Here is a 13,984-nt window from a genome sequence, read left to right as displayed (position 1 = left end):
AAAGTGTTTGTAGCCATATAGGTCTCTTAGTGAACGTGGCCAGAGTACATAACGTGATTGTTTGGTTACAGAGACTGTCAAACTGCTGAAGGGAGGATCACTAGAGCCTACAAACTTGTGCATAATTTACTCATTGTCCCAATGAAAGGTATCACATTTTCTGCCTTACAAAGAAGGCTCAGCAGGAGTTGTAATCCTCTAGATGCATAACATAGAACTAAGAACACGTACCTCCTAGTAAGAAGACTAAACATATTAGCCAGAAGCAGATACAAGAGGAAGATAGTGAGGTAACAGCGAGACCCAGGAGCAGGCCAATCCCCTGGCAAGAATTCCAACACCACCTCTTGGGAAGAAAGAGGGTACCGATATTCCTCCCAGGCCCTGCTCAAAAGCGCCATCTTTCATATTAGTTTCCTGTTAACAGGTGACTTTGGATTCAGCAGAAACTGATGGCTTAGTCGCCCACTCATCACTGATGTGTGAGACAGTTGCAGCAATAAGTGGCAAAAAAACCAACCCAAAACTTCATATAGGCCACCATGGCATTCAGCTCAGATTGAGTTGCACTATTTTGGTACTCAATAGGATGCTCCACTATCAACAGAATGCTGCACTAACCAATTTGCCTTTACAACGTTATAGTCAATGGTTCACTATTCAGAGAAGCCACCAAACTCCTTAGGGCTAGCAGCTTCACTGGGATCTCCCTTTCCAATCCTGCATATTCCACCCTATCCCCAGCTTTAATTTAGAACTATTTATAAAGAATATCTGCAGTTACTCTAGCTCAGTGGTTCCCAAACTGGGGTTCGTGAACCCCTGGGGGTTCGCAGAACGTTACAGGGGGTTCACCAGAAAAATTTCACTAATGGTGGACAGAGGACCCCGGGCATTGGAGACAGCAGGTGGGATCCGGTTGCAGGGCAGACACCCCGAGCCCCAGGGAGAGCAGGGCCGGGCAGTTGGGGCTGGCAGCCCGAGTCCTGGCGGTCAGCGGGGGAGCCGGCAGCCCAAACCCCAGCGCTCTGCGCGGGGCTGGCAGCCTGAGCCCCAGGGAGAGCAGGGCTGGGCAGTTGGGGCTGGCAGCCCGAGCTCCGCCCCCATCAGCGGGGGAGCCGGCAGCCCGAACCCCAGCCTGAGCCCCAGGAAGAGCGGGGTGGGCGGTTGGGGCATCCATCACACTGAGGAAATTTAAACTTAAATCCCTGAAAATATTCATTTTTAGGAGGGGGTTCACGAGATTTCATAATTTAGTGAAAGGGGTTCGCGGGCTGTTAAAGTTTGGGAACCACTGCTCTAGCTGGAATAAGACTAAGAATAGATAATCTCATGTTTCAGGGCATAAGCCAACCACTAACTGCCCAGGAAGAAGAAGAAAAAAAACTTCCCCGTGGGCAAGTTTAATCTATAGTTGGCTGTTACGCAGTCTGATAGGTAAGCAGAGACAGCACTCAGGACTATGGCCTGATGCAATATGGAAATAGCTAGGGAATACCCAAATAAAGCTGTTAGGAAATACCAACCTGGGTACATTATATATATATAAACAAGTTAATGCAGATGTTCAGTCTAGCTCATCCCTTGGTGGGACACAGAAGATGATGCCACTTTAAGATCTCTCAAGCTGGAGAAGAGGATGGCAAGGTAGCCATCTGAAACATAATTTGATCCACCTTCTGCTTATCATTTCTCTTGCCTTTCTGTTATGAAAATATTTGTGTTCTGATCAGGACCTCTCCATTTCGGGCCCAGGTTCACTTCCCGCTCAACCTTCAAGTCACAATCACAGCACCAAATTCAAGTAAATAAAACATCACAAAGATAACTCCAGAGTGCAGGCCAGCAGCAGAGGCTACATGCAAGGGAGAAGGGCTCAGATTCCAACTCAAGTAGATTCACAGCAGCAAAGGGCATAGAGGAAATCGGAGCACGGGCCTGCGCCTTAATTAAATGGTCTGTTCCTGCAGGTTTACTCCAGCACAAGTGTTCCTCTGAATTTCCTGGCGTTTGTCGCCTGCAGTGTACCCTTAAGGTTAATGTGCTTGTTAAACATGTTTAATAATTCCCCATTAGAAGATACAGCTAGATCTTGAGACAAAACCAAGCACCCTCAGCTGCTACCAGTCCCTCAAAGACATCTTTACCTTTTCACTGTATGATCTAGTAAGCTACCCCACACTCAGTCACACCCGAGTCCTGTATTCGGCTTTCGCCTGGTGGGATCAAAGGAAAGCCAGTGCTGACTAGAACAAACTACACCGTTATGTTATGGAGAACTCACAGGATAGTTAAAAATATGTAAAGAGAAGCAGGAAACGCTACAAATACCCCACTGAAAGTCCTCTTTGTAATGAGCCTATAAACATGACAGGAAATAAAGCCTCCCCCTCAGTCCCATTTATATTACACCCCCTGTTCAACCAGACCTTAAGGTGAGACATCCAAACCACGAAGTTTAACTTGCAGATCAAAAAAAAAAAAGTGGTGTTTAGTTAACTTAGAAGTAACAACCCCCCTCCTTCCAGACCGTGTCCTACGTGTGAAGCTGGGGACATTTCCAGCTGGGAAGAACAAAAATGCAGGGGAAAGCGAAGGGAGAGACAGGAGACAAAACTGGGAGTAGAGCTGGGGAGGAGGGAAGAAATAAACAAACCACATAATTCAATAATTGGACTCTGTCTCGGGGAGGAACAGCTCCCGGGGTGGGAGGAGGAGGAGAGGCCGGGCTCCCCGGGGACAGGGTCCGTAGGACGGACCTGAGGAAGCGGGTCACGGAACGAGACAGCCCCCAGCGCTGGGTGGGGTGGGGAGGGCCGGGCCGGGGACACCCCCAGGATTTGGGACAGGCCCCCGGGAGAGGGGAGTGGCGGGGATCCCCCAGCGATAGCGGAGGGATCGGGGCAGGGGAAGCCCTCGGAGAAGCGGGGGACACAGCGGGAAGCCCCCCTGTGCCGGGGACCCTCCAGCACTGGGGGCGAGGAGCCCCCGGATCCCGGGGGAGCCCCCGGCAGTGGGGGCGGGGAGAGGCGCTGCCCGGCGCCCCTGGCTCCCCTCTCACCTGCAGGCCGGGCCCGGCGGGGGTGGGGCGGCCTCTGTCAGCCCGGCTCGGTCCCGGGGGCCGCGGCCTGCGGGCTCCTCCCGATCCCCGAGCTGGCGTAGCGGCCGGGGCCGGCGGCGCAACCCGGAGCGCGGGGGCCGAGGGTGGGGGGCGGCGGCGGAGGACCAGGCGGGCAGCCGGCGGCTCGGCGCTGGGGGGGTCCCGCTGCCGGGTGGGGCCCGCTCGGCTCTGGGCGGCGGCTGCGAGCCCCGGGATGGAGGGAGCCGGAGGAGGCGGGGCCGAGGGAGCGACCGGGAGTGGGGCTGCCCCCTGCCGGACCGCGGCGGGAACTGCGCTCCCGCACTGCCCCCTGCCGGACCGCGGCGGGAACTGCGCTCCCACACTGCCCCCTGCCGGACCGCGGCGGGAACTTGCGGGGGCTGCTCTACCCTGGGCCCCAAGGGGCGGAGAGAGGGGGGCTGCCCCGGGCAGGCTGGGGGTGGGGGGCTGCGGCAGGCCTGCCCCTGACTGGGGTCGGTTGCCCCACATGGACTGGGCAGGGGCCATTCTCTGGAAGTCTTGCCCGTGACAAAGACCCCCTGACTCTGATTTCATGGACCTAGAGGTGTCTGCAGGGATCTCAGCCCCATTCCATCGGTCTGAGGCGGCCCCTCCCCGCACCCCGTGTAAACGGGCTGCCAGAGGCTGGCCACTGAGTTCTTGTACAGATCACGGGTTACTCATGATCCACCCCCCTCCGCTCCCCACGCACTACTTGCCCAGGTCTGGCTCCTCAGCCTGGATTGCCTGGTCCCCGCACCAGTTCGGGGCTGCAGGGGGGATGGTGTCACCTGGGCGGCCACTGCCACGGGTGAGGTGCCTCCAGCGCTGCTGAGCTGCTAAGATGCCCTCTGGGTACAAGGGGAAAAGCCTCCCTCCTGTGACCAGGAAAGTGCCCAAGGCCCAGCAGCCCGGGATGAAGGGGTGGATTAGACCGGGGCTGGGGGTGGTTTAGAATGAAAGTTAATTTTCCTTCACTCGCTACCAAAGAAGGCAGGGAGGGCCCGGGCGGCCCTTGGGCCCGGGCACGGCTCACCCCCCCGGGGGAACGCTTCCCCGCCCGCCTGAGCCCAGGCCCAAACCTCTTCACCCCCTCGGCCCGGTGAAAGCTCCTGGGGACCCAGATTCCTTCTCTACCCGCTCCAGCCTGTGAACAACACCGCTGCTGCCCGCCTCCTGCCGCCTATGGACTGCACCCCCCCCCGGTCCTACCACCACCCCACCGGCTCCCTGGCCAGGCCGGCCTCTCGCCAGGAGCCCTCCCGGCTTCTCACACCCTCTGCGGACCGGCTCCGCTTTCCTGGTCTCCAAGGCGCCTCCTCCTCCCCGGCAGCACCTCCCGGCTCCCCATCCCGCGCCCCGGCTCTGCCCCGGGGCTGGCCAAGCTGCAGCCTCCCGGAGCTGGAACAGCGCGGCCGGGGCCCCGAGAGCCGGGGGACGCGACACGCTGCGGCACGGAGGCGCCGCGGGAGGAAGGGAGGCGGCTGCGGGCGGAGCGGAGGCGATCCGGTGCCCGGCCCCCATGAGCGGGGCGGCGCTGGTGGGCTACAGCAGCAGCTCGGAGGATGAATCCGGCGGGTCCCCGGGAGCTGCGGGGGGAAGAGAGGAGGGGGCGGGAGGCTGCTCGGGGGGGGAGCCGGTGGCCCACGGAGCCGGCCCCGCCCAGACCAGGTGGGTTGGGTGCCGGGGGGCTGCCGGGTGGAGGGGGGCCCCGGTGCGTGCGGCAGCGGGACGGGCACAGCTCCGTGCGTTTCCTCGCTTGGTTATTGTCTCCTAGGGTTTGCTTCGAACTGAAGTTTCGAGGTGAGAGGAAAAGAGGGATGGAGTGGGGCTGCCCCAGGCCTGACCTGCAGCGTCCTCTGGGCTCCCCACAGCTCTGCCCATGGCCCCCTCAGCCCAGAGCTCCTGGGGTTACTCCTTGAGCCCCCACTAAGGCTTGTCTACACGGGGTCAGAGCCCGAAATAGCTGATGCTTGATAGCCCAGCCCAGGCCTCCTGAAATCAGGAAGTGCTGCAGGTCTGGACAGAGCACTGGCAGATCTAGGGGCTTGTCTACATGGGGAACTATTGTGAAATAAACTAGATTGTGAATTTTAAAGCGCAATAGCTATTATCTCCCCCTGCGGACACAATTCTTCTGCACTAAGAGCACCTTTGTCCCGTTTAGTTTAACCCACTTTGGAAGATCTGCTAGCTCCCCTCAGTCCTGACCTGCAGTACCTCCTACTCTAGGCCTGGACCCCCCCTTAGCCAAACATACCCTACCCCTGACCTGCAATGAATTCCCCTTGCTGTTTTATTTCTGGATCTCTGCTAGGTGACCTGCTGGTTGGGCTGAATTGTGTAGTGGCTTTTCGGTGTGGATGAGTAGGTTTGACAGGCTGACGTTTGGAGCAGCCGAATGTTCCGTGACTGTAAGATGTAGGACTGACCGCAGAGCCGGGTGTGTGTCACTTTCCAGTTTGTCAGTGGCAGCCAAAGCTTGGTCGTCCCTGCGTGATGTTGCATTTGGTAACTGAAGTGTTCTCCCTCATTTAAGTGTTTGAAATACAGCATCATGAAAGTGTCTTTGGGAAAAGAGTGAGTGCAAAGCCTCTGTTAGGGGAAGAAATAGGAATTGGTCATGGGGGTATATTACCTCTTCCCTTTCCTTTTCCAGGCCTGCAACCGGGCTGTGTGGGATTATCTGTCCTCTGCAAAACCACAAATATTATTAGCAATGGGTAGAGCAAGAGGATCCCTATTGGGCTTCTGAATGCAGTCAGGGCTTTAGGTTTCATAAGGGGAGGATGGGTTAAAACTGATTGCACAGGACAGGGCCAGCCACAGGAACCTAGGGCTAACAGATGGAGACCCTTGCGTTGAGAGGGGGAACTCTGTATAGAAGCTCTCCTTGCTGGCTGACTTTGGAGGAGTCTAGAACACGTCTGTGCAAAAGAGGAAGGATGAGCCGGTGCCTGTGGTGCACCTAGCCGAAGACACTTGCCTCTCTCTAGGGTTGGGCCATGCCTGTTAATTTCCTTTTCTCCTCTCTCCTCCCCCCATCTCTCCTGCAGCATGCCGATTCCTCGCCTCCCTGTGCCAGACAGCGTCTTAAACATGTTCAGAGACCAGGAAGAGGAGGTCACGGATGACAGCACCAAGCATGGCGGACGAGTGCGCAACTTCCCCCATGAGCGGGGCAACTGGGCGACGTACGTCTACCTGCCCTGTAGGTAACTTCAGGCCTGTCCCCTCTGTTTCCCCGGTATGGGGACAGTGAGGGCTGGAGCAGGGGAAGAAGTGAGAGCACTGGGGAGAGGAGCTCTCGGTACCAGTGTGGGGCTGGTGTTGGCAGGGGATGAGGGACAGAGACCCCTGGGAGTGGAGCCCTCCATGTCCCCAACGTGGGAGCAGTGTAGGGAGGAGCAGGGTGTGTGGACCCGCATGTGTCGCTCATGGAGCAAATCTTGTGAACATCTGTCTCTGCAAACTGACGGCGAGCCCAGTCCCTAGTGAGAGCCTTCGCTCCCATTCCCCATGATGGGCTTGGACATCTCTCTCCAATGCCAGCTGCTTTCCAGCAGTATGGTCAGTAAATGCACTGGCCTGTTAGACGGGTCTGGCACACCCTGACGTTCTGGCCATTCAAACAGAGCGGGTAAGAGAGAGGCCTCCATTAGACCAAAGAAGTCAAAAGGGAAACGTGTGTGTATATATTCAAGTTCCCATTTGATGTGTATTCTCCCAGCTCTGCAGCTTGGCAGTAACTGCTAATTGATGCCTTCTTTGGTGCTGGTTACCTTTGTAAAATAAGGAGGCAGAACAGCAGACTGGGAATCGGGACTCCCAGGTTTTATTCCCAAGTCTGTGCCTTATTTCCTCATGGGGAATAAGGATAATAATGGTCCCCATTTTCACAGGGCTGGTGTGAGACTTCTTTAGCGTGTGTAACAGGTATTGGAATCCAGGGGTTGCCCCTGCTTTCTAGCTCATCATCGGGCCGACGGATCAGCCCCTCCGCGCGGGGGCAGGTGCTGTGGGGGAGGGTCAGGCTCTAATCCTGCTGCTCTTTGCCCTGGCAGGTGACATCCAGGAGGAATTGCTGGAGCTGCGGGAGCTCCTCATTTCCCACGCCCGCAGGTATGCGGTGTCGCTCACTGCCATGGAGGAATTCCACATCAGCCTCTCCCAGAGCGTGGTGCTGCGCTACCACTGGATAAACCCCTTGGTCCAGTCCCTCAAGGAACGCGTAGCCTCCTTCTACAGGTAAGAGCAGCACAACCCTGGAAGGCACTCCCCACGTGTCCCTCTCTCCTCGGGTCACTCCAGCCATTCCTAACCTCCCAGCCTGCTCTGACTCTGGGATTCCGAGCGATTCCCCCTGACGGGTGGTGGAGCCCAGTTAATCCCGTGTCTGCTCTCGAGACCCCTACGCAGGGGGCTAGATCCTGCCCCATTGACATCAATGGGAGTTTTTCCTTGGACTTGAATGGGTGCAGAATCTGGCACCAGATTAGTCTGGCGAGCAGGCCAGTGGCCCAGGAGGCTCTGGGTTCAGGAGCAGTGACAGTGTTGTATTGTCTTGTAAATGTCTTACCAAAGGTCTCTCCTGAGTTCAGTGCTTACAGCTGGCTTGGAGACTCCCCAGGCACAGCCTCATGCTATTTTGATGGCTAGGCTCGGGACGTGCACAGCAGAGTGGAACCCAAGGGGGGGTAAGGACTGATCCGAGCCCCAGGAAAGTTCAGTTTAGACTGATTCACCCTTAATAGAAACAGGCCTTTGCCCATGCGCTTGGCCAGCAAGAGGACAGCCCTGCTGCAGCAGCTTAATGGCGGGGCACTTCACAGTTCCTCCTTTGTTTCTTCCCTTAGTTGAATTTGCTTCTTTCCCCTATTTCAGGTTCTTCTGTACGGCCAGCCAGGTTAAGGTGTATACCAACCAGCACAAAACCAGGTGAGTGACTAGCACAGCAGCCTGCTCTTTTAGAGAGCACTGGGGAGTAGAGGAAAGCTGGCACTAGGAGGGGTGGATGGGGGGTGGTTCATGCTGTGCGCAGACCCCTTGATCGATGTCAAGCAGCTTGGTGGCTGTGTGATATCATCTCCATTTGTCCCAAAAACCTGCTGCTGTCGGTTTTCATAGCCGTCCTCCCAGTCCCCCATAGCTTCCAGGCATGGTCCTGGATGGGTAGATTTTGATCTTGGGCTGCAACTGCTGGCAGCCCAAAATATATCGATAAATCCAGTTATCTGACTGGGCCAGTTCATGGCATCTCATTGAGCTGATATCTTTCCCTGATGGTTTCACCTTGCACGGCAGAACCTCAGCTTTCATTCAAAAAAATAATTTAAGCCGCTAGCCCTTTTAGCTGCAAAGGTGACTTCAGTGTAACCAATGCAGTGACGTCTGCCTGAGTCTGCAGACAGCCTGTAACAACAGCCCTGACAGAAGTAAGAGCTGTCCCAGTCATCTCTGTTGTGTGTTAACGTGAAGCCTAACAACACTGATTTAAAATGTTGAGATTGTTAACTGTTTCATTGCTGAACAAAGCACATGAAAAAGGAGGACAGTCAAACTAGGAAAAGTTGCTGACTCCACTGTGGGTGCTGGCTTGTGTTGGTGTCATGAACAGATGGAACTTAGATAGCAGGTGAAGTTTAGGAGAGTTCCACTACTTTGTTCCCCTCGGTCTGACATATGATCCTGGGAAGGGATGGGGACTTGGTTGCCCTTAGCAAGCTGCCCAAATTTATAGGGGACTCCGATGTAGGGTATGAACACCGCTTTTCCTGTGCGACAAAAGTTTGCTCGGAGGATCTTTCTGCACTCCATCTTTCTCCCTGTCTGTGCGCAGGACCTTTGTGGGCTTGGAGGTCTCGTGTGGGCATTCTCAATTGCTGGAGCTGGTCTCGGAGGTAGATAAAGTTATGGAGGAGTTCGATCTCCCAACGTTCTACAAGGTAATGGTTTGTCTCTTGTCCTCTCCCTCTTCTCTGCCTGTCCAAACCCTCCAAGGGAGGCCAGAGCTCTTAGCTGCTCCCCTGGCTTTAATATGGAGGCGGTGGGAACAAGTTCATAAGGGGCTTGAACTTCAGATGCAGCGAATAAAAGAGAGTGGGAAAACATATCACAGTGTGAACTCGCCTCCTGCCTCTGTCCTCGCTCCCCTTTTGCCACTGCCAAGGGGGAGCCTGGTTTGTCTGCTCCCATGTCACTCATTTATCCTGCTTTCCCATTGGTGGCCATGCTGGTCATTATTACTGCCTGCAATAGCACCAAGTGCTCAAGGCCCCGTGCGGGGCATTTCCCGGCAGTCAGTGGCTGACTGGATCAAGGGCCTGAGGTCACTCACTGACAGTAATGCCTGGAGGTCGGTATTGTGGGGCTAACACAAGCCTTTCATGTCAAGATCACATCCCGCCCGGGACCGTAGTGATTTATAATCATTACCGTCCAATGGCCCGTCTGTGAAACGTATTTCCTGGGTCTGAGCCCCGTTCCTAGGGCACAGGGGGACATGTCACAGAAACCACCACCACCAAAACTGGCACCTTGTTGGCAGGAGAACGGCCTAGGGTCGTATGGGCCATGGAGAGTCCCACCCCAGTCATCTTTGAGGCACATTGGCGGGGCACTATGTAGGAAGCTGGCACTGATGCTGCCCGTTCTGTGGACAGTCTCCTGAGCTGCCAGTCCAGCATCTTCCACTGTGCCTAAATTCACTTACAGGGTTTGGGGGTTTTATTAAATAAACTCTGATCTCTGAGTCTATGGGCTGAGTTGAGTGCTTGCCTCTGGCTCAGAGGTGTCAAACAACTTCTCAGATCTGTATCTGTGTAGGAGGTGTTTCTCCACACGTTACGAATACATCTTGCAAAGCTGAGAGACGCTAGGCGGGGAAAGGCAGCCTTTGCTATTGATACCGGAGGCAGGCAGGCTGGGAGCCAGGATTCATGGTATCAAATCCCCCCCCCCGACACTGACGCGCATTGGGTCCCTATCTGTAAAGTAGAGATGATGATGCTTACCTATTTCACGGTGGGTTGTGGGACTTCACAGATGTAAAGCGCTCTGAGATCCTGGGTGATGGGACCCTGCAGGGCTGAGTTACACCAGCTCTCTGATTTTGCAGCCATCTTGCACTGAGCTGCTGTTCCATTTATCTCTCTGTACAGAACCCGTCATTCCATATCAGCCTGGCCTGGTGTGCCGGGGACCTGACTGACAAGCTGGAAGGGCAGTGCCTCCAGGAGCTTCAGGTAACTCCCCATGCAGCTGTCTCCCGAGATGAGGGTGGTGGTGGGGGGAATGCAAGTAACACACCAGCCAGGTGTCTCCGGGGACGAGGAGGGATTCAGGTAACTTCCCAGCCACGTATCTTCAGCTGGGAGCTTTCAGGTGGCTGAATTGTAAACCTTAGAGAGATGAGGGAAGCAGTAGCGTAGCTAGCGAGGTGCAGGGGAAGCAGCCGCTTCCCTGCAGCACATTTTCTAAAAGCAGCGCCTTAGTTAGTAACGGCTTGTTGTGCTCGCTGCAGGCTGCCTGTGGCTGCCTCCGTCCGTCTCTCTTCCCAAGTCCAGGCTGGTGCGGGGAGACGAAGGGGTCACAGGGAACCCGCAGCCCTGGGGGGAGCGATCAGCTGCTGCCTGAAGCGCGCCCGGGCAGGCCACTTCACCACCATGGGTGACCTCTACTAGCCCCGGGCTGCGCTGGCCGGGGGGCGCCATTAGCCTCCCCGTCCCCCGCCCCGGCTGTCGGGAAGTGGCACTGGTGGCCCCGCGCTCTGAGCGGGATCCATGCGCCGGCCTTGCACCAGACCCCGCCGCTGCCGGTAGCACGAGGAAGGTTCCTCACGTCCCGCCCCAGGACGTGACACGGTGAGGGGCGCCCAGCCCGGCCCGCAGCTCTCCCGGCAGCGCTCGCCTCGCTGGGCGCAAGGGGTCGCTGTGCCGTGGCTCGCTGTGGCTGCGGGTCAGAGCAATTCCCCGGCGGCTCCTCCTCCCGCCCAGCGGCTTCCCAGACTCCTGTCCGGGTAAACAGCGAAGGCTGCGGAGGAAGGAGGCGAAGAGCCCGACAACATAGGGAATCACTTGCAGCTCCTACCCGGTAGTGGCCGCTGCCGCCGCCCCGGCCCGGCTCCCTGCGCGGGGGAGAGCGAGGGACGGGCTGGGCGAAGGGGTGGAGAAGAGGAGCTCGGCTAAAGGGGAGCGCGAGGGGCAAGGGGCTGCTGCGGGGATGTCAGCTTAGGCAGGAGCCTCTGGCTCTTTGCCGCCCGGCCTGAGCCGGGCAAGCGGGGGATGAGTTCGGGGCGGCCGGCGCTCAGCCTGGAGCACAGAGACGCCCCCAAACTGCCCCACTGCCCAAGGGGCCCGGACCTGCCAGGAGCTGCGTTCCCAGCCAGCCGTGAGGGGTCAGAACCCCTGAGCAGAGCCGGGCCCTGTAACCCCGATCTAGGCTGTAATCCCCTCTGTTCCCTGCACACACACGGGGCTGGAACTGGGGGGGCTGCCGCACCCCAGGCTTGAAGGGGGGGCGCAGCATAGCCGCAGCGTGGCCGGAGGAGCCATGGGGGGGTGTGGCCAGAGGAGGAGCCAAAGGGGGGCGCCTTTTTAATGTTTGCTCCCCCTGCTCTTAGAACCTGGCTACGCCACTGGAGGGAAGAGAACCTTTTAGGTGGGAGTTTCAGTTTAATTCCGCTTCTCTAAGGTGGTTTCCTTATGAGCTGCCTGGGAAGCCTGAGGACCTCCAGCTGCTACCCCTTCATAAGGAGAGCCGTGGTGTGTGTGCTGTGAGTGACTGACTTGATCCGCGGGCAGCCTCCTGAGCTCGCACACAGTGACGCTTCCCTTACCAGCCCTGGGTGTGTTTTCCAGGAGATTGTGGATGGGTTTGAGGACTCTGCATTCCTGCTGCGATTCCAGTGGGATGAGATCCGCTGCAGATCTGGGAACAAGTTCTTCTCCTTCCCCTTGAGGTAGGAGACCGGAAGCCACTCACTCCAGCTGCCCTGACGCCTCTGCTAACTGTTGGACAGTTTGGAGTTTCACATGCAGGCCGAGTTGCTGTTCTCAGCTCATCAGCCTAGGGAGGTTTGTAGCCTCAAGCCAGGTTGCTTTTGTTTGAAGCCGCTGGCCCTAGATGTGTGTATATGTGAGGCTGTTAGGTTATTGTGCTGTGTAGATTGCCATCTACACAGGCAGTTCTAGGCTACCTATGGTTGCCAGATGTGCTGATGTTTTAAGCCGTAGTCGCCTTCTAGTGCAGAGGCGAGGGAGGTTGCTAAGGGAAGTGTGTCACACAGCTGGAAATTGCCCTGCATTGCTAAGGGGATCTAGAGCATAGTTACTGTCCTGAACTCTGAGTCCTTAGCTATTAACAGCAAGTTCCAGGTGTGCAGAGTTAGGTCTTTCTCTATTAGGACAGAGCATCTCTCTACCTACAGCTGACTGAGGACAAGTCCCCTTATAAGGCTCCTCCTCCCCGATGCCTTTATTGCCACACTGGAGAAATTGAGATCAAATCCTCAGTCCAAGTCCTGGTGGCATTAAATCTGGCAAAGAGGGGGAAGGCCCTTGACTTTCAGTGCTAAGCAGCCTAACTCCAGTTTGGGACTAGTGGAAAGTGTTCCGTTTAAACTGATCCACAGAGAGACTTGGCGGGGGTGGGGGAGGGGGAGAAGAGCAGCAGGGCACTGATTTTCAGAGAATTTTAAAAGGCACAAGGCAGGTTTTTATTTTAAATAGGAAGCGTGTCATACTGCCAAATGCCCAAAAGAGGGCAGTGTTGGTTTTCCCAAGTGAACTGGCTAGCAATAAGGGTATTTGGCAGCCCTCTGATCATACCCAAGTCCAGAATTACCTGCTGTTGTTTAGCTTAATTTGGGCAAGCCAAGAACATCGGTCTCCAGGGAGGGGCGCACCTTGCACCAGGACTAACTCCACTTTCAAATGAATCAAGCTAACTGGATCCTGTAATGACAGCCCTGCACTTCAGCTCCTGAAGCGATCCTGTGCAGACTGTACTTTCCTGCCCTCGACAGGTGCTTTGGCCTCTCGGACATTCTGGACAGGGCAGGCAAGTTATGTCCATCATTCCATATTTGTCTGCCAGAAGAACCTGAGGCTTTTGTTTAGTATCAAACTCTGGTTTCTAGTTGCCATAAAGTTGTTTTCCTGGTATATTCTGGACATGTAGGGCCTGATTCTCGGAAGTCCTTAGCACCTGCAGCTCCCATTGACTTCAAAGGAAATTGTAGATATTGAGTGCTTCTGAGAATCAGCCCCTCAGTGGCCCTTCTCTCCATTGAGATAGCAGGGAGGTGGTATCACTGGCCAACGTGGCTTTGAGAGAGACCAGTATCACAGGGGATTCGTTGCCATTTAAAATCTTGCTAAGAAGTCCTTTATGTTTATCAACTTCTTACCTGCAATATTTGATTGAAAAAATTCTTAATGGACTCCCTGAGTGGGTTTGTAGGGGCCAGAAGATGAAATTCACTGTTTAAAATTTTGTATTAAATATATATATAAATAAAACCTCCTATTTCTGCCTCTGGTCCCTGTGTCTGTGTTTTCATACAGACCGAAGTCTAACTGTTCTAGCATGCATTCATTTTCTTCCAAGCCAGTAACCTGACTGTCTTGAGAGCTCAGTTCTGTCAAAGATCACTTCAGCCTATGCAGCCTTGCACTGAATTACTTCTGTGTGGTCCATGGAGTTTAAGGTAAGATCTTGGGATCAATGGAAATTTTGATTCTAGTGGGGCCAGGATTTCACCCCAAGCGTGCAGTTATACCCGCTACCTTTAGCAGGAAACACTTCAACTCTCTTTCCTCCCTAAAATAATCCAGGTATCAAGATCTTCCAGCTGTTCCCAAACAGAGATCACGCTCTGTCACT

The 13,984-nt window shown here is 55.6% G+C and overlaps 2 protein-coding genes across 2 annotated transcripts in view; one reads left to right on the top strand and one right to left on the bottom strand.

Moving 5' to 3' along the window:
- The window catches only part of ZNF319 (zinc finger protein 319), a 9,055-nt gene extending 5,858 nt beyond the window's left edge, over window positions 1-3,197 (bottom strand). The window contains exon 1 of the mRNA XM_026652683.1: window positions 3,062-3,197. The gene's annotated coding sequence lies outside the window, so the exon portion shown is untranslated. The remainder of the gene's footprint in view (window positions 1-3,061) is intronic.
- A 1,141-nt stretch (window positions 3,198-4,338) lies between these two features.
- USB1 (U6 snRNA biogenesis phosphodiesterase 1) lies at window positions 4,339-13,619 on the top strand. Its single transcript, XM_024201287.3, has 7 exons — window positions 4,339-4,771; window positions 6,157-6,311; window positions 7,165-7,348; window positions 7,985-8,038; window positions 8,940-9,045; window positions 10,261-10,344; window positions 11,959-13,619. The coding sequence occupies exons 1-7, from the start codon at window positions 4,623-4,625 to the stop codon at window positions 12,061-12,063; spliced, it is 837 nt and encodes a 278-aa protein (XP_024057055.1). The 5' UTR covers window positions 4,339-4,622; the 3' UTR covers window positions 12,064-13,619.
- The last annotated feature ends 365 nt before the right edge of the window (window positions 13,620-13,984 follow it).

The sequence above is a fragment of the Terrapene carolina genome, unplaced genomic scaffold (assembly GCF_002925995.2).
Source record: "Terrapene carolina triunguis isolate 2854851 unplaced genomic scaffold, T_m_triunguis-2.0 Scaffold130, whole genome shotgun sequence".
In the NCBI taxonomy this organism is placed as follows: Eukaryota; Metazoa; Chordata; order Testudines; family Emydidae; genus Terrapene; species Terrapene triunguis.
Note: the sequence above shows the minus strand (reverse complement) of the source record. Positions and strands in the feature narration are given on the sequence as shown.